At 34.7% G+C, this 20,295-nt stretch overlaps 1 protein-coding gene across 3 annotated transcripts in view; it reads right to left on the reverse strand.

Annotated features, from left to right (window-relative positions):
* pip5k1ca (phosphatidylinositol-4-phosphate 5-kinase, type I, gamma a) overlaps window positions 1-20,295 on the reverse strand; it is a 28,601-nt gene that overhangs the window by 1,718 nt on the left and 6,588 nt on the right. For 2 of the 3 annotated variants that reach the window (XM_058761022.1, XM_058761021.1), the window contains exons 2-17: window positions 16,367-16,398; window positions 16,177-16,263; window positions 15,006-15,136; window positions 14,812-14,929; window positions 14,531-14,683; window positions 9,448-9,747; window positions 9,164-9,369; window positions 7,837-7,920; window positions 7,668-7,716; window positions 6,629-6,713; window positions 5,136-5,297; window positions 4,914-5,055; window positions 4,801-4,830; window positions 4,498-4,602; window positions 3,276-3,432; window positions 42-131 (exon numbers count right to left, since the gene is read on the reverse strand). In XM_058761022.1, the coding sequence (XP_058617005.1) occupies window positions 42-131; window positions 3,276-3,432; window positions 4,498-4,602; window positions 4,801-4,830; window positions 4,914-5,055; window positions 5,136-5,297; window positions 6,629-6,713; window positions 7,668-7,716; window positions 7,837-7,920; window positions 9,164-9,369; window positions 9,448-9,747; window positions 14,531-14,683; window positions 14,812-14,929; window positions 15,006-15,136; window positions 16,177-16,263; window positions 16,367-16,398 (1,931 nt within the window). The remainder of the gene's footprint in view (window positions 1-41; window positions 132-3,275; window positions 3,433-4,497; window positions 4,603-4,800; window positions 4,831-4,913; window positions 5,056-5,135; window positions 5,298-6,628; window positions 6,714-7,667; window positions 7,717-7,836; window positions 7,921-9,163; window positions 9,370-9,447; window positions 9,748-14,530; window positions 14,684-14,811; window positions 14,930-15,005; window positions 15,137-16,176; window positions 16,264-16,366; window positions 16,399-20,295) is intronic. The other variant, XM_058761023.1, reaches the window with a different exon arrangement.

A 20,295-nucleotide genomic window follows, 5' to 3' on the forward strand; every position in this document is an offset into this window, starting at 1 on the left:
AATCACGAACCCAAGACAACTACAGCAAAGCGCGCACTTACTGTTTCACTCTCCCCTTCATCCTCTGGCAGGGTTTTAGGCCCTGAGTTGAAGTGCAGAGGAGAATATACCCAGCTTTTGTCTTCTGGAGGCTGCTTTTACAAAAGCCAGACAGCAGAGGGCGCCAGAAAGAGTATAGACAGAGACAGCCAGCGGAAATAATGCAGAGGAAGAAAGAGAGGAAGACAAGAGTGAGGAATATCAGAAATGCAGTGGTAAGAAAGACAGACTTTAGTAAAAGAGTCGTTGTGAATGTTAATAAGGCGGGAAAAGTAGTAGTTTGATATACTATGCGAATTTATTGGAATTGTTTAGCCACTGCTCAAAGATTAAAATCAAGATTTTATGAATTAACAAATGCTGCAATCTGGTGAGTAAACAAAGAGAAACTATGAATGCGAAGGAAGTGAAGTGAAAGAAAAACAATTGCAAACTAATAGATTTCATAAAGACAACGTAAAAAAACAAAAAACACTCGCAACACTTTTTATTTACATACCATGTAAAGTATTTCCCTTTTGAAACAAATAAACAATGGAAAATATTGAAGGATTTGTCTTAATTTTATCCACCAGGATTTGATTGGAAAGCAAAAAGCAAGCATTGATATTATTGGCTACTAGTATTTGTCCCCGCCTACACGGCCTTCATTACATCAGCAGACAAGAAAAGTTGTTCCAGGTGTAGAGAAACTTGCAATATTTGAATTAAAGACTATAAAACATAATTTAAATAATATGCGCTATTAATTCTTGCACTATAAGACCAGGAAAACTGATTAAAAAATATAAATATTTTTCAGTTGTGTATGACAACAAAACTAGATTTGAAGGGGACAATAATAGATAATTACATTAAAAATACTAGCTAAACGTTTCCAGTGTTAATTTAGTATAATTGAGATACTGTTTTTGAATCAATTTGTTTTATTAACATTTTGAATGTGTTTTTTGTCTTTAAAGTAATTTTAGTTCAAGTTTTAGTAATTTTATTGTGCATTTTTGTCATTTAAAATTTTATATTTTTTACCACATCATTTTTTACTTTACTACATCGAGTTAAACTAAATAAAAAGGATAAATGTTACCTTGGAAACTAGCTGAAATATATTTTTCAAAACAATTTCACACTTGTTATGGTTGGCTCATTTACATACAGAAGTCTTAAAGGTACAGTAACAACAACAGCCTGTTTAATTCTAACAGTCAAGTGTTACAAAAAGCTACACTAGTCTAAATTTCAGAGGCTAACTTGTTCTGAAGATTTCTAAAACTACCTCTACAACTAGTTTCAAGTGTTTCAGCTACAAAACTTACAGCGTGCCGCCTTCTGTGTGTGACGGGCTGACAAACACAGACGCTGCCATCAGAGAACTTACAAAAGAGATATGGACAAACAGAGACGGCAGACATTGAAAGATGGCAGAAAGGTAATGAAAAAGTCAAGGAGATGGAGTGCTGTTTAGCAGTCGATAATTGAAAAAAATGACAGGTCCATTAATAAGAGAAAAGAGCGACGGAGCAGCTGGTGCAGGGTGTTAATGGATGAATAATTCAAGAGGTAGTGCTTGTGCATCTCTAGGCCTCTTTTCAGCACACGACCGAGTTTAAGAGACTCTTCGGGGCTAACAAATGATAATGATGGCCATTTCTCAGTTTGTCCTCGGAGACATCCCTATGGATGCATTGGCATGTCCATGTGTTCTGTCATTCATGGGTCAGAATGTGTCTATTGTACCGGTGTTATTCAAAATTAACACATACAATGATATCCTCAGCATTTAGCAATAAACACTGTCATGCAGAAGATGAAAATAAAGACCCAGCGGAGCTCCTAACACCTCGGCACACAAACACCCACCCACAGGCCAACAGAGACCCTCTGTGAGATTCTGTCTAGTATTGGAGATGTTTCCTTTAGTTACCAGTAATCCAACAATGGTCACATCAGCACTGTTTACTACTGGATGAATCTCACAGTCTATCAAGAGCATGTCATGGTCGTATTTAACCCCAAAAGGAAATTATACATTTTACATTAATAATAAAATCTAAAAGTCTTATTTTTATTACTGCTGCGACATTATTTTCATGACAGTTAAGCATAAAACCCCTTAAATTTTTTTTATTTAAGTTTAAATATTTTTCTATTAAATTTTTATGTATTTGACATACTTGTAACTGTAATTACATTAACAAAAAACAGAACCAGCATAAATGGAAAAAAATAGCAAATACTACCATTGATGTATACATACTTTACAATTTAAATAATATATTCTTTTTGCATGACAGTAATGAACACGTAAATGTGAATTAGAGGGAAAATATTCTGAAAATATTGTCATAAAAATAATGCAAAAATGTTACTGGATCTAAAACAGGCTTCATTTTTATTTATGCAATATACAGTTTCTTATGGGATTTTTTGAGTAAAAATATATAAACATACTTTAATCAAGATACATATAAATTCATTTTAAAGTTACGGCATTGGAGTTTTATTAGTGCTGTCAAACGATTAATCGCATCCAAAATAAAAGTTTTTGTTTACATGGTATATGTGTGTGTACTGTGTATATTTATTATGTATATGTAAATACAAACACATGCATGTATATATTTCAGAAAAATATGTTAGGTTTATATAATAAATATATTTATGTACAATATGAATTATTTGAATATAAATATATACATGTAAATATTTTCAATATATATACTGTATGTGTGTGTATTTATATATACATAATAAATATACACAGTACACAGTGCATATATTATGTAAACAAAAACTTTTATTTTGGATGCGATTAATCGCGATTAATCGTTTGACAGCACTAATTTTTATAAAATATATTTGAATTATAAACCTCACTAAATATTGTTAGAGTTTAAAAACTACTTTTAAAAAAAGTTGAAAAAATATTTGACTATGGATTACAAAAAATAAACTTAATCCAAGATTTTTTCTCTTAATAAGTCTTAATATTTTAATTGAAAAGCTGTTTTGCTTTTCACGAAAATGTATCATGTTTAAGGATGTTTAGATACCTTTATTGGCAAGCAAGATTCTGATTAAACATTATATTAAAATTCTGATTAAAAATGATATTCATAATACTCATCTGATTATGTTCTTTTATGTTTTGACCTTGGGTGGTTCTTACTCTATATAAATGCTTCATAACATTATTAAAAACACATATTTTTAGTTCAGAGGAGTGGAGGGCTTACAAAATAAATGTCTGTAACTGGCACGTCCTCGTCCTCGTCCACAGAGGCACGGCTCGTACAGCCTGAGGCCTGACTGCCGCCGTCAGATTCTACCATTATCCTGGGGCTCGCCGGGACGGAGGAGGACGAGGCTTCTAGAAACGTCTCTGCAGCTTCACTATGCATGTGGAAGACAAAAATAAAAAAAACAATTTAGAAATTTTCAGTGAATAAACCATAAAATTCACTCTGTTCTTGTTAAATGGCTTCAGAAAAGTTGGAATATAGAGTCTCACTTTTTTGGTGCTTTTTTGTCCATTTGACAGCCCATGGTCACTATATACTAATATTTTGAATTAGCTTTTATTTTTATATTTTCAGTTATCATTTTAATTGTTTCTTACATTTTAGTAAATTTGTTATGCGCCTTTGTCATTTTTATTGTTATTATTTTTATATATTTCTATACAGCTTTAATTCATTTTTACTTCAGGTTATTTGTTGTAATTTTAGTACTTTAACATGTTTAATTCTGTTTCTCATTTTTAAGTTTAAGATTTTCAACTAATATAGCATTTTTTTATTTATTTTACTTTATTTTATTTTAGCTCAATCAATCCCCGAAAACTAATTTTTAATAGTTTTAGTTTTATTTAATGCTACGCTATTTGTACGGAAGTGTGCAGCATGAACTTTCTTCAAAATATCAAATAAGGTTCAAAAGTCACATTGATTTTCTGTAAAACGAGGATGAATAAATAATACATATTTTTTTAAATAAATAAATACTGTTTAAATATAGAAGTATCAATATAATTATACTTTCATGTTATTTTAATTATACTTTCATGTTATTTTACTATTATAGAAATTACATTTTTGGGTATATTGCCACTGGTCCTGACTAAGACAAAAGCATTTGGGTACTTCCTGTTTGGTTATGCTCCTCTGTGGCAGTTGCCATAGTGTCATTTTCCCATCACTATGAGGAGCTACAGCAGGTGAGCTCAGCTGAATGGAGCACATCTAATTCCTCATTCCCATGATACCCCTGATCTTACATCCACACTGCTTTTGATTTAGCGGCAATGCATTTGCATTTAAATCATCTTTTTTTTTACTTGACCTTAATTCCATTACAATTCATCAAGACCTTTTTTTTCAATATGTCCAACAATATCTGGCTTCCATAAGTAAATATTAAATATTACGTGAAAGCAGATTCTCAGTTTCAAGTGCGTACCTGTTCTCCGGCGATACCTGGGGAGCCACGAGGGTGGGTTCGCTGTCATATCGTCCCTCCACTTCTACCTCCACTGTGATGGTTTGCTGGTCCTCATCCTGCATTCTACAACAAGACCAGCAGAGGGCTCAACTGAACCACATGAACTACATAACTAACTGTTCTCCTTTCATCAAGGAGATCATCAAACCCAAGAGAGAAATAAACCTTCTAAAGTCTGCTAATGAAACAAACTCTGTATTTTCAGACACAAAACTATCATACGGCTTCAGAAGATCTAGCAGACCAGCATGTTTTACTTACGTTTCTTCATGGCTGGATTGGGTGTGTCTCCTGTATTGAAGAAAACAGAGAGTTTATTGTACCTGCTACGGCCGAGCTGTGGAAATATTACAGAGCGACAGACGGGGTGTTACCTGTAGCGCGGGTGTTCGGAGGTGTCCGACGGGGAGCGTTCTGGGATGGAAAGGGAGGTGGTGGAGGAGAGCGTGGTGGCGATGGAGGCTGTGGTGGCCTCCTCGAATGAGGGAGGGGTGCAGGGAAGCACATCCGCCCGACCTGAAACCGAATTTAAGCGTGACTAAAGCCATTAAGTTCTCATGGTTGAGAATGAAGAATGTACTTCGTCTATTGTTTACCATCATCTTCCAGCGTGGGGAAGCTACGGGCTCCTCTCAGGTCGTAGATGTTTTCGTCTCTTACAAACGGCAGCTGGCTGGCCGACCAGGCTGCCCCGGGACCGCTGTATTTGGCTGCAGCCAGACCCCCACGACCCCTCTTTGATGGAGAGGATTTCAGTGCTGAAAGAATGAGGTTTATAATGCACTTCAGTAATATATACGTTCAGTATCATGAGCACAAATGAAGTATGTCATTTCTTTCATTAGCAGGATTACGGTTAGGATTTTCCTGAAAACTACTGTGGCTTTAATTTTTCTCTAAAAATAAAAAGCATGTATGATAGCCACTAGGTAATAACTAACTTGTCTTTTTATTTGGTGACGCAAGTGTCATATAAATTTTAGCCGTTACTTTTAAAATACCTTTTTACTTTCATAGGATTGCACAATATATCGGCAATTTATCGGTTATCGGCCAATATCACGATTTTTAAAACTGATCATTACCATTTACTTGTACATGCTCATTTCCTCTTTTTTTAAATTTTGACTACCGTTGCTATTATCTAATGCTTCTAACTTTAATCACTTAAAGTTAATCTTTAAAAGCACTTTATCAGTTATCAGCCGATATTACAGATGTTTAAAATTTATCAATACCAGAAATTTACTTGTACATGCTCATTTCCTCTTTTATTAAATTTATTTTATCTTTGCCATTATCTAATGCTTCTAACTTTAATCACTTAAAGTTCATCTTTAAAAACAATTTATCGGCTGATATTACAGCCTTTTAAAATCGATCAATACCAGATATTTACTCGTACATGCACATTTTCTCTTTTTTAAAATTCAGATTACCTTTGCCAGTATCTAATGGTTCTAATTCGATCACTTAAAATTAATCTTTAAAATTTTGTCTGATTGACAGCCCATGTTCACATTATACTTTTGTTGTATTTTAGTATTATTTCCATGCTATTATAATATTTGTTGAGATTTTGAATTAGTTTTTTTTTTATATTTTCAGTTTTAATTTAAACTTAAATTTAGTTAGTTTTAGTAATTTTGTTGTGCTTTTGTTTTTTTTTTTTTTATATATTTCTATAATTTTTTATTCATCTACATAGCTTTGATTTATTATTTTTTCAGTTTTAGAACTTTTAGTATTTCATAATATATTTTAATAACAGTGTTAAATGTAATCTTACAAATCATACAGTATGACTATCTATTGAATATCCTTTGATGAATATCCATTTTCCTACTGTACATTAAAATGCTGTGATGCCTAAATTAATTTGTAGCATTTAAAATCAATAATTTTTACTGTTTAATGTTTTATTAAATAATTTATTTAGACCAAATAGACCATTTATCACTTACTAAAATAAATATTTATCGGTATCAGCCAGAACTTCATATAAGTGCATTGCTATGACTTTATCAGTAATTGTTCATGCACAATATGAAATTAACCTATGAAATGAAATCAGAAGCAGTTCACTTACAGGAAGTCTTTCTGAATACAGTAGTGCTCATGAACCTGAAGAACCTGTCGGCATAGAAAGACGGTCTGTGAACAGACACTGTGTCCTGAGGAGTGAAAGAAAGAAAGAATAAGTGAACCATCTCAATTAATCTGAAAAGTTACAGCACATTCTGACTTATTCCAGTTGACAAAATGGAAAACAACAGTTTGTTCAGAACTAATAATCTTCATTCAGGCTTTAAATCAAATTGTGATTCTCAAATCAAAATCATGATTCTGTGGTAATTTGTGCCGGAACTTCTGTCATAGAGCTTAACCAGCACTGAACCTGTCACATTTGTTTACTTCACACATATAAATCACACAAAAACATGCATTCATTTACATTATACAGTATACATATGCTCAACTGGACAGGTGAAGTGCAAATTAAAATCATATTTACACATTTCTCATGTCAGTTTCCAGACTAACATTCATTATTCCTGGAGTCAACCAGTCGACCTTTAGGTAATATATACTCTATCTGTCACCTCCAGCTGACGCAATCAAGATATAACAGCTCTAGATCTATAAATAACTTAATTAGCATGCCAATGAACCGTGAGCCATTGGCATATGGCGTAGACTGTTGCGTCACAGGCAGGGTTGGAGAAATCTCCTTTATTCACAGCTGAGCCGAGAGAAAAATTAGTGTGCGTGCGTGCGTGTGGTATGTGCATATCCAGCAATAGCACAATTAGCACATCGTCTGAGAAAAACAGCCCCAAATTAGTGCACATTTCACAAGCATTTCCTCCAAAACCCTGTAATTCTCACTAAACCCCATTCATGCTAATGTACCGCAGCAGATCATGCTTTATTAATATGAAAATGAAGGAAGTATGAGGAATTATACTGAAGGTCGGAGAGCACAGAGTCTGAAAACACAGCTGGATGTTAACTTGGCCAGAGCTTTTCTTCCAAAGTGATGAAATGGAGCGTCTTGCAAGGGACAGTGATGTATTTCAGAAGGTCTTTTCTAGATAATAGTCAATGAAATCCAGTGTATTTCTTACCCCATCATGGACTAGAGCCTTCCACGTATGCTCCAATTTCTTTATTAACCTAAACAGAAAATGAATAAAGTTATTCCATTGTGCTTCCAAATCACACTGGCAGAAATGAATCACACACTTCTTGATGTAAATAGTAAGAGGCATGAGTCGGAGAGATTGACGCAAGCACCTGTAAGACTGCAAGATGTCGATTATTCCAATGTAGAGCAACAGACGCTCTCCTTTTCCATTGACTGCAGGAATACCACCCATCCTGACAGGCAAAAAAACAAAAAAACATAAAAATAAATAACTATGAAAGCTTTATAAAAATAAATAAATAATACATTTAAAAAAAGAGTCTAAACCTTGCTAAATACTGAAATTAAATGTGTAGCTATACCTTCGGGAACAAAATTGCAACAGTGCTGAAAAGTCTTTCCCTAAGTTGACTAATTAAGAAAAGAAGAAAAATAGCTAATAAACATGAAATGAAAAAAAAAAAAGAATTAAGATTAAAACAGAGAAAACACAACAAATAATCTTTGTTCACTTCTAAAAATCTTTGTTTATGTAAATATTAAATAAAACCAAACAAAATAAAATGAAAATAAGATCAAAACAAGACAGAAAACACAAAAGGAAACACAAAACAAAACTGTCTTTGTTCACCTTTTGGTTAGTAAACATGAATTTGTTGTTTGCAGGTTATTTACTTCTATAATGTGACGTATTTCCAGATGAAATAGGATCTCTAACTGAAAACTTAATTTTATCAAGATTTTATAAAGATTACAAACACGTTTTTTAAAGGAAAAAAAAAAATATTTTACTTATTTAGGCAAAATAAAAACAGAAACATGCTGAAAAGTGTTTCCCAAAGTTAGCTAAATCTTTTAAAAAAGACTGTTAAAGTCTAAATAGAAACAAAAAAACAAAAAAAAATAATAACTTCTTTATTCACTTCTAACGAAGTTGTATTTTTTTGGTTAGTCAATATGAATTTTTTGTTTTCAGGTTTTCCAAATTTTATAAAGATTACAAACACAAATTCATCCTTTGGTGAAAAAAACATATTTTACATTTATTTAGGCAAAATAAAAAATAGAAACATGCTGAAAAGCATTTCCCAAATGAGAAAGAAAAAAGAGAGAGAAAAAAAAACTGACTGATAAAGTATAAATATGAATAAATAAAAACACACCAAAAACAACAACAAAAACATTTTAACTTCTAAAAAACTCAAATTTGTTGTTTGCAATCCTTTAGCTTCCAATAAATGCATTTGCAGATGAAACAGGAGATCTAACATGATGGGACTTAGATTTTTTGCTAGCCAGATATTCAAAAGATTACAAACACAAATTCAGAGTTTAAAAAAAAATAAATAGTATTACAATTTTGTAATTGCATCCCTGTTACTTCATCATATTTTTTGATGCATCTGAAAATGCATCACACATCTTTTTAAATATCCTTTATATGTGTCAAAACATGGACTAATTTCAGCAACTCACGTGTCCTCTGTGTCAATCTCCTCTCCACAGGCCGACGCTCCCTGTATGGACTCCATGGCAGTGGAGTAGAGCGCTTTCTGTGCCAGCGGCCTCTTTTCATCACTGTTGCCCTGAGATCCCTCCATCTGCTGCTCTTTCTCCGCCTGATCGATGTTGTGAACTCCCAGCAGCAAACTATAATCCATAATCTTAAAGCTTTCCAAGACCTAAACACCAAAAACACATCAATATTGGTTCTGAATGGCTTGTCCACTCTAGACGGCAGCACTCTATGGAGAACTTACCAAACAGTCTCTCTGTAACGTCTTGACCAGAGCACTGTATGTGTCTGTATCCAGCATGAGACCCTCTGGTATGTCTTGCATGAAATCAAGGTCTTTGAAAGTGGGCCTCGCCTTTTCCCGCTCTTTTTTAGAGGCCCGTCGCTTGTAGGTGGACCCCTTCAGGTCGTATTTGAGGTGCATGCGCACCACCCTGGGCAGAACGTTGTTCATGACCACCATCCGGATGTTCTTCCCGCCCGATTGTACGCAGTACAGCCCGAAGAACTTGGGCAATAAGGTGCGAGGATTCTGATTCAAGTTCTGTAGGCAACAACCATTTGAAAAATCAAACGCGATTTAGTCAAAGCGAACAAAGATTCAAACGTAAGTGCTAAACATCTGTCGAAGAATGTGTACATTTGTAATTGTTGGTTACATGCTTTGTATAACATATTTATTTATTCCTTAAAGGAATAGTTCACTCCAAAATTACAATTCTGGCATCATTTACTCAGCCAATATTGAAATTCTGTGCGCCAACATTTGTTGCATCAGGTTTGACGAATTTGCAACTTCAGTTTAAATATGTGAAAATACAAATGTCAGGGTCATTTTAAGACCCACAGAAACCCTAATATAAGATACTTAGCAATTAAACAATTTTTCAGCCTTTTCCAATTAATTTATTAATTCTTTAAAGAAATATTTCACCCCAAAATGAAAGTTTTGACATTATTTTGTCGTTATTAAATACATTTTATTCAAATTTTGTGCGCCAAAATGTATTGCGACAAGTTTGCAACTGAAACTTTAAGTTTAAATATGTGAAAATACAAATGACAGGGTTTCTGCAGGTTTAATGAAGGTAAATTTAAGACTTTCTAAGATGTTTTTAAGACGAAGTAAAGAAAATTTATGAAATTAAATAGAATGGAAAACAATGTGTCAACATGACTAAAAGTAAGTGTGGTGTATTAGCAACGCTTCAAAGTTTGAAAATAGTTTTGAATTGCTGTTGTTGTTTTTTTTTGCAGTGTATACAACATTTAATGCCATGACTTTATAAATTTAAGACTTTCAGCTCTGATTTGAGACCTTTTTTAGGGCTTAATTTGTTCTTTTTAAGACCATTTTAAGACCCACAGAAAGATATTTAGCAAAAAACAACTTGTTGGCCTTTTCCAATTAAGTAATGAATTCTTTCACTAAATTCTTTCTGAATTTCACCCCAAAATTACAGTTTTGTCATTATTTATTCATTTTTATTCAAATTTTGCATGCCAAAATGTACTGCGACAAGTTTTACGAACTTGCAACTCAAGTTTGAATATGGGAAATTAAAAATGAGATATTCATCAAATCATTTTTTGGCTTTTTCCTCATACAAAAAGAACATTTGTGATACTTTTATTTAGCTTTTGACATTTTTTGATGGCACCACAATTTGGAAAAGAGCACCATGAATATTCTTCAAAACATCTTTTGTGTTCTACGGAAAAAAGAATGTCACACAGATTTGGAACACTATGTATAAATGATAGCAATTTTTTTTTCTGATGAAATGTTTTTAAAAATCATGTGAATATTGCAATGCACATCTGTTTATCGTTAAAAAAACCCGAAAAATCTTTTTATATGGCATGCAAATCACACTTTTGTTAATCCAAGTTTATTAAAAGCATTTATGCATTAAATTAAGGTAAAGGTTATTAGTTTTTTTCTGCATTCCAGACACAAAACACTCCATTTCAACCCCAAAAAACACCTTTCTTAAGTCAATGACATTCATTTTGCCAGTTAATGTTCCAGAGCATAGTAAAACCACCTGATTCCAATTAGTTTGGAGTTTAAATCCTCTTAAAAATCACCACACAAAAGCAAAGCAATGAAGCGGATATCCAACCTAGAAAAGCTTTGTGACACCCATCACCTTCGCATAGGTGACATGTCCTACAAGATATGATCAAAGAAGAGAAACAGAATGAGGAAAAGAGCCAGACAGTAATAAAGACAGGTTTCTGTAGACTACGAACTGGCCAAGGTCAGCATTGTTGTTATACAACAACTGATCCGTCACCATTCATGGGCTCATTATCTCCAGATGAATGGATGGAACAAGCCAAGCCAGTCGCTGGTTAGACTCTGCTGACACTGAGAACCCATTTAGGCATCATCTATTAAAAAAAACCTCATGTTCTCTTGGAAACCGAACCCTTTTGTACTTATATTGTGGAATGAAATGGTCCACTGGAGACAGAAAGCTGGAACGGGCACGGCTTACATGCTAATTGTGTCATTTGTTTTGTTATTCAGGTAAATATTAGACATATCGCCTCGGGGGAGAAATTAGTTCAAAATAGCTTGTTGGGTAATCAGCAGTGTTGTTGTTTAACCAGGCGGCTGATTTCTGACAGCATGTGATAATAGGCTAGAAAGCCAGAAAGCATGTTTCTCAAAAAATACAGAACATTTAACAATGCAACATAAACAGTATATTTTATCCTAGCTTAAACTGCAGCTGAAAAATGTATAAAGGTCTGCATCAGTGATACACCGATATATTGGCCAGGCTGATAATCCAGGGATAGTTCCAATATATATTATGGTTCGTTTCCACTGAGCGGTATGGTTCGGTACAGTACGGTACGGCATGGTATGCAATTTTGTCCGTTTCCATTGTCAGAAGCTGTGAATGGTACCAAAATAGCGAACCGTACCGTACCACTTTTTTGGTACCCTTCCGTTGGGGTACCTAACACAGCAAAGGGTATCAAAAGGGTGGAGCTAAACTCACTGCAGAACGGATTGGTTGACTAGAATCGTCACTTGTGCGTGATACAAGGGGATAAAGCTTCTCCTTCACTCATTACGCTCTGCTGTGTTTGGTTTATTACTTCAGAGTGCGCAAACACAAAAAAATATAACAGTGTATTTTAGTGTTGTCAAAAGACCCGGTACTTCGGTACCAAGTCGGTACAAAAAAAATGAAAACGTCACGGTACCAGGTTTTTTTAAGTACCGGTGGTACCGAGTACCCGGTCAACCCGGTTCTTGACGCGTACGGCCCTATCATTTAAACGCAGAAAACGCGGACGGAATCTCGGAATCCAGTTATAAAAACGGAATTTACAGTTTAGCACGGAATGTCATGGAATTTGTCAAAGTTTGGATGAATTAATCAAAAGTAGGTCATTACACTTAAATGAAACCGCGACATGGACTAGTATCTGTAAATATTAAGCCGCAAAAATCGATTCAGATATGAATCCCCCATGTTCTGAGAGTCTCTGTGCGAATGAATGAATGGCAGAGACGCATGAAGCTCGCGGTGATTTCATCATCTGCCGTCTCAATGAAGACATAAATACATAAACAACATCTACAGAACTGCTCTGAGAGTCACTTCACGAGCATTTTACCGTTCCATTTGAGTCATCAGCGTCATATCATATAGCTACACACAGAAATTTAAAGGTATTCACGGCAACCCGTCAAAATAAAAGTTTTCTTAAAGACATTGTGCCAAAAATACATTACTATTATTTAGTAGAATGTATGTGATACTATTACTACTGTTGAAAAAAAAATATATATTTTTAAAGAAATAATCACACAATATTTCTTCCATATTTTAATTTCAATAGTAAATCCCCTTTATTTACCCCAAAAACCAAATGTTTAAATTTCATTAATTAAAAGACAAATTAAATTTGGGTGAAACTTTACTGTTTACTGTTTTTCATAATTTTATGACTTGCGAAAAAACTTGAAACACAATTTAAATAAGTATAAAGAATGGCATTGATTTTTGTAAATTTTATTTTTGTTTGACTTTATTATTAAAAATAGTGTGTTTTTAATTAGCATGTGGTACCGAAATTGGTACCGAGAACCGTGGATTTTCACTGGTATCAGTACCGAATACTGAAATTTTGGTACCGTGACAACACTAGTGTATTTTATAATTTTATATTTTCACACAGACAAGGTGTTTCTCAATATGCGTTCTTGTGGACTTGTGAAACGTCATTGCCCAAAAACCTGCGTCATTTTCAAAATATTACTGCTATCGTGTCATGAAATGTAGTTTTAAGAGTTTTTCAGGCGAGAATGTAGTTGTTTAAAACTCAAAACTCTGCGGTTTATTTATAAAGATAGCTCCTATTTGAAAATTTGCTATGCCGATTTCGGAGCTCCATGCGATCACCGGGCGCTCAGTGCTCATGTATCCGCCTCGAGCAGCCTTACGCTCGGCAGGTCCTTCCGACATTTGCCGCTAGCTCTGATCTCTCTGTAGTGATTAAATATGAGATACAATTCGTTGTGTTTATATTTAACAGAAATTTGTGGTGTGAATCTATTATTTGTTCCTGGTCATATCGTTTTGACTGAGCACAAAGTTTAACTTTATATTTATTTTGAACTTTACCATAGTACAACGCTGACTTTGTAGCATACGTTTGACTGAATTTTTCTTTTGTCTTTATTTCCTCTTATATAAGCCTCTTATACTTTGTACTTATACTTTTATAATGGCTATTATTGTTCATTAAAACTGACATAAAAGAGGCAGAGTCGTGCTTATCGTCGTGCTTTATTGTCGATCGCTACTTTCACCACACCTATCAAGTAAGGGTACTGTTGGCAGTGGAAATGCAAGCCTGATAAGAGTGTTCGGTCCCGAACCGTACCGTATTGCCCCGTACTGCTCGGTGGAAACGAGCCATTAAATACAGAATACATGTACTGCATCATATTTATCAGCATTATATTTACTATCAGCTAATTTACTGTCTAGATATTATTTTGGACACTGAAAACCAATATCACTAATTCTATACCAATAATTCTGGCCGATACTGATAAGCCGATAATTATTTTCAGGTTGATGTTTGGCCATAAATATTAGCTCACCATTATGGATTACTGTCTAAAAAGCATTTCACTAATTTTATGTAGGCTACATATCATTTTCTATTATTAAACTGTACTATGCAAACTATATGTGTTGTATAATTTATGCACCCTGCTTTCGGGATATCGGCATCGGACATATTGGTTGACCATTACTTTGAAATGTATCAGTCAAAGTACAGCAACTCACCATGTAATATCCAGGAAGAAGCTTCTGCAAAAACTCTGCCTCCTTGTGCATGACTGTCTTAATGATGAACTCATCATCCCTCGTGACGTAGAAGACTGAGCCACTGGCTCCAGGATTGGACAACTCGATCAGTGGTTCGTTACAGAGTGAATACTAAAGGCAATCACAGATTGAGATACACATAAACAAACTCCAATGAATTTTGCTTGAGTGATTCTTTAGTAGTCCTGAATAAATACAAGCATTTATTATAAAATCCAGCCTTTAGCCATATTTCTCACCAAATAGTCATCCGGCCGTATCCCGAAGAGCTCTCTGAAATAACGGAAGGCGACGGGAGCATAGGTTTTGAAACGGAAGTCTGGGAAATGATGGGCTGGCGTCAAGTTGCTCCCTTCACTAGAAGAACAAAGAGAAGATCATTTATTTCATGTGAAATTCCACATCCACCCTCAACCTCAGACAGACAGCGCACCTGGGGAAGAAGATGCTCTCCACCACATAGAAATCTTGCATGAGGACATCCCGCTCAGGCTTGGAACTCAAGTTGCCAACCGTGTAGCCAATCCCTAGCTGAATGGCCCCCTTGAGAGCTGAAGATGTGGTCTGAAGATGATATAGATGATGTGAGTCTCATAAATATTAACCCTAAACCCAGAGATTGATCTTCTGCGTCTTCTGTTTTGATGTCACCTGGTGCCACATTTCTGCTGAGCTTATTAGCAATATTACAATTCTGGTCGAAACAGATAAAGCAATTAATAATTTGCATGTTATTATTATATATACAGTTATTTTCTATATAGTATGCCCAATAACTGATGAATGGTCAATATTACAATTAAACACTATTTTGTCTAAGATAAAAGTCTAAAATAAGAGTTTTAAATAAAACTCTAAACTAAAATCAATTATGTTAAATACTAAAGTGAATTTAGGAATAACAAAATTAAAATTTACATTCTGAAAATATTTTTATTAATTTGCTAAAGAATATTATTAATGATGTTAATAAAGTAAAGTATTGGTTTAAAGATAAATTTTAGGTTAACGTTAGATGCTGGCAAATTAGCATGGTCAATTAAATATACAACATCAATCGATACTGAAAAATTGAAATTAAAAAAAAAAAAATTTTATACACAAAAATTGACCTAATATCGGCTGATATAATACCGATATATTGTGCATCCCATGAAGTATATAAAATAATTTAAATGTACAATTGAATAAACAATATCAACCAATATAAAACAATTTTAGATTTTTTTTTAATAAAAAATAAAATGAAGATAAAAAACCTAATATTAGCTGATATGGTACCGATATATTGCCCATCCCTAGAAGTAACTAAAATAATCTGAATGGAATCATTATCGAATCTAGAAAAAGCGATTAATTTTAGGTCAACATTAGATGATGGCAAAGGTAATTCAAATATAAAAAGAGAGGAAACTGGCATGTACTGTTAAATATACAATATGAACCGATATGAAACTTAAAAAATATATTTTTTTTTAATAGAAATACTAATATCAGCTGATATAGTACCGATATACTGTCCATCTCTAGAAGTAACTAAAATAATCTGAACAGAATCAATATCAAATCGAAAAAGTTGCTGAAATTGAGTAGGCCCAATGCACCTTCTTATACGTGGTTTCTCCAGAAGCGTCCACTCCTCTGTGTCCGATCTTCTTCCCATGGGCCGGCTGGCCTGACGATGAAGGCATCTGGGATAAAGAGTGTAAATATGAGATACCACCAACCTGCAATCCCTACATAAACAGGTTCATTTGCAGTAGATATTGTTGATATGTGAGAAAAGGAACATACCTCTGTTATGAAAGCCTTTTTCGATATAGAGTCTAGGAAAGAAAAAGAAAAGTGACTGATTGGATATTCACAACAATATCTGAATAAAAATATCAGATTTCATAATTTGCAAAATGAAAGCACCGACGGTCAGCCCTAAAGATCATGATTTGAAACCAAATCAGATTTGTGTGAAAAATGAACAAAGCCTATGAAGACATATTCGTCTGAAATTATAAGCACACTTCAAGAGTCAGCGGGTCAGACAGCATCAGCCAACTTCATTATTCAACCTCCATTTATATTCCGTCACTGCCCCTAAAGCATCAGCAGCAGCTGTCAACACCAACTGGGATGTTTGTTGACAAAGACGGTTTGATAAAAATACACCATATGAAGATGACAACTGGATTGCTTGAGCTGTGCTTCGCACCCCACAGTCGTCCCAGATGCATCCGCACACACTCCCATTCAGCCGTGTTCCTCGGTTTCCATGGCATCCCAATCAAGGTCAACAAGCTTTCTCGGAGATTGCATATGCATGTGGCATCAACAGACACATGCTGCTCTAAATAGGGCATTGGCTGCTAGACACAGCAGCTCATAGCCATGCAGTGAGAAAGCAACAGCAAAACTAAAATGATGGGCCTGTTGGAAAATCCAGCTAAAAAGAGCTTCAACCCAAAAATTTACATTCTGTTTACTCACCCTCGTGTCGTTTCTAACTTTTGTTCATAGAACAGAAAAGGAGAAATTCTGAGAAATGTGCTGGTTGCTCTTTTCCTTTACAAAGAATGAATCTGGAGAATTTAAGCTAAATCATCAAGCAGACCATAATTTGGTTAATTCCGACTGAATATTTTGACATCAGCCCGAACTACCTTAGTTTGTGAATGAATCATTCTTTTGAGTCAGATCTTCAATGAATCATTCTAAATGGTTCATAAAATAAAAATGATTCCTTCCAAATCCGAATGAATCAGTTTTGACTTAATGACTCAACCATCTGACTACAAAAAGTAGAAGCTCACTGGAGGGGAAAGTCTTAACATCTATCATGACCACATTAGTTTGTCTTTCGAGTCAGATTTTCAAAAAATCATTTGAAATGGTTCACAAAATTAGAATAATTTGTTCACAAATCAGAATGAATCAGTTCCTGACTTACTGACTCTGATCTGGTCACTACAATTAGTTATTAATTACAGGGGAAAATCTTAACATCTGACCTAACAATATTATTTTGTGATTGTGAACAAATAATTTGTTTGAGTCAGATCTTTAATGAACCATTTGAAACCACCTTGAATGATCTGCTCACAAATTAGACTCAATCAGTTCTTGTCTCACTGTAGTTTTGGGCAACCTACACCTTTAGGATGGTAACTGTGTTTTGGAACATGGTACCTGGTTTCCAGCTGGACCAGCTAAGATGGCATAACCGACTGGAAGCTGGTTTGCTGCTAGTCGAAGATGTTCTATCAGTTATCAGCACTAATGGCTAGCTTGGACTAGCTAATGTCCAGCTCTATAAATTCATTACCAGCTAGATTTTTCACCAGCAAGCTTCACATTTTTGGTAAATTTGTAGTTGTACCATACATGGAAAAAAGTTGGACGCACAAAGTTAGGAAAAACATGATGGGTGCAATGTCCCAAATAAACCAATTTTCCATTTTCACCTCTGAAATAGCACATCCACACCAACAAGCCTCATGACCAAGTTAGTTCCTGTTATTTCTGGATCCAGCAGTCAATGTGGGATCCTGAAGCTGTTTGAGCAACATTGTGGTTCTCCTTAAAAGAGCTTTTTCCAAGACCTTGTTCACCAATGATAGGTTTGGCCTCAGTCCAAGCTGGAGCACAAACATGCAGCAGGATTTCTGCTATACTCTGCTAGCCAGGGTCGACCACACATTTAATAAAGAGCATTAGACCAGCAAAAATCTGTTTGTACAGAATAAATTTAACTGGGATTTAAACTGACCATTCGTGCAAGCTAAGCTACATCTTTGATGAACAAAATGTTTACTGTATTAAAGAAGTTTAAAAGTCAAGGTTCAAAAACTGATTTTGGAGGGAAATCTGTTTAAAACTTCTGGAAAACTGTGTTAAACACAGCTGATGGTTATATCATTCATAGCTAAAGGATTATAAAATTAGCTTAAATTAGCCCAAACTCTCTGGAAATCTACTGAGTTACTTAAACTTAAACAACATAGCATTCTTATTCTATTATGAGATAGCGTTCAACTTATGTCAAGCCATACTGAACTCGACAAACTTCTAAAACAGAGGTTACAGCTCATAACATCTCTAGTGCTAATGAATTAACAAAACACCTCCTGAAATCACTCTGGATAGGTGTGATCACAGCCAGCTCAAAATGGACTTGAAATGAAGAACTAGTGTCACTTGACACCTCAAGCTAACATTCATTATATAGGACTAAATTTACCAAAGATTTTGCATATATGTGCTACTTTGAGTAGATATCATGAGGTATGACTGCAAAAATCTAAATACTGGAAGTAAAACCATGACAACATATGAAGGACAGCTCATAATCTGGTAAAACAGAACTGTATAAAGCAAACCAAAGGAAACAAGAGACTGCAAACCTACCAGTAAGGCACATAAAACGATTTTCATTGCTCACTTCTGATCTGAGAGATGAAAACAAAAACTACAAAGTTCCTCTTGCGAATTTCATTCAAGTAACGAGCCATTCAACAGATTTATTCAAAGTTCACAGCTCTTCTAAGTAATAGATGCCTTAGACACTCTAGATTAAACAAGTACAGGGACATTTTTTTATTTTTCATAACTTCTCGAAAAAAACCTCATAGTGTGCATATGTAGAACACCTGTGTTTGTGCACACTATAAAATGGAGTATAATTTGAAAGGCTATGGTGTTCAACTATACACAAACACCAAATATAGTTTGAGCTTTACAATTTTCACCTGGCGGAAAATAAAATGGATTTGCGCATGCTATAAACATGGAGCATACTTTGAAAAGGCCATGCTGTTCATCTGTGCGTAAACGCTAAGTATACTTTGGGCTTTGCGGTTTTTCACTTGGCCGACGATAAAACGTATTTGCTCATGCTATGAAATGGTGTAGGCTATGCATTCGGCTATACGCAAATTCTTTGCATTTGCGTCGAAGCTGAAGTATTATTTGGGCTTTACAGTTTTCACCTGGAGGACGATAAAACAAGTTTGCACATGCTATCAAATGGAGTATACTTTAAAAAGCTATGCATTTGGCTGTACACATACGCTTAGCATTGGTGTCAAAACTGAAGTATACTTTGGGCGGTAGCACTTTATTTTACAGTCCTGTTCCACTTGTACATACTTATTATAGCAATAACAATAACTAGGTAATAACTAGGTACTAACCCTGAACCTACCCCTAAACCTAACCCTACCCCATGTAGTTACCTTATATTACCAAAACTTCCTTAGGTAGGTACACTGTACAAGAAAACCAACTATGCTTGAATATTTGGTCCTTTTTAGGATTGCGTCCTGTGACACAACGTTCTGTCTTAATTTGAGATGTTTTTGGCCCTTGTTGAACCACACCAGAGTTTGTTTAGTCTCAGCCTCAGATGTCACACCCATGAACCATGGCTGAACGTCTAATGCATATGGCGCATGAAATTGGAAACACTTGACACATCTGATTGGCTGAATTCTACAGGATTTGCGGGAGAGACGTGTGTTGTGTTCTTTACCGAAATACACGTTCTATACTGGAAACAAAGATGAAAGGACGCCAAACCCCCTCATGAAAGAAGAAAGCCATCGTGTTTACAACTGTGACAATGAGCGTTTATCAAGATAAATTAAAAGCTGGATTTGTATGTGAAATATGTAAAGTTCGCAGCATAGACTCTTTAAAGAGTCCAAGTGTTTTACACACTGGTTTGTTAATAT

This window comes from Onychostoma macrolepis, chromosome 22 (assembly GCF_012432095.1).
Source record: "Onychostoma macrolepis isolate SWU-2019 chromosome 22, ASM1243209v1, whole genome shotgun sequence".
Lineage (NCBI taxonomy): Eukaryota > Metazoa > Chordata > Actinopteri > Cypriniformes > Cyprinidae > Onychostoma > Onychostoma macrolepis.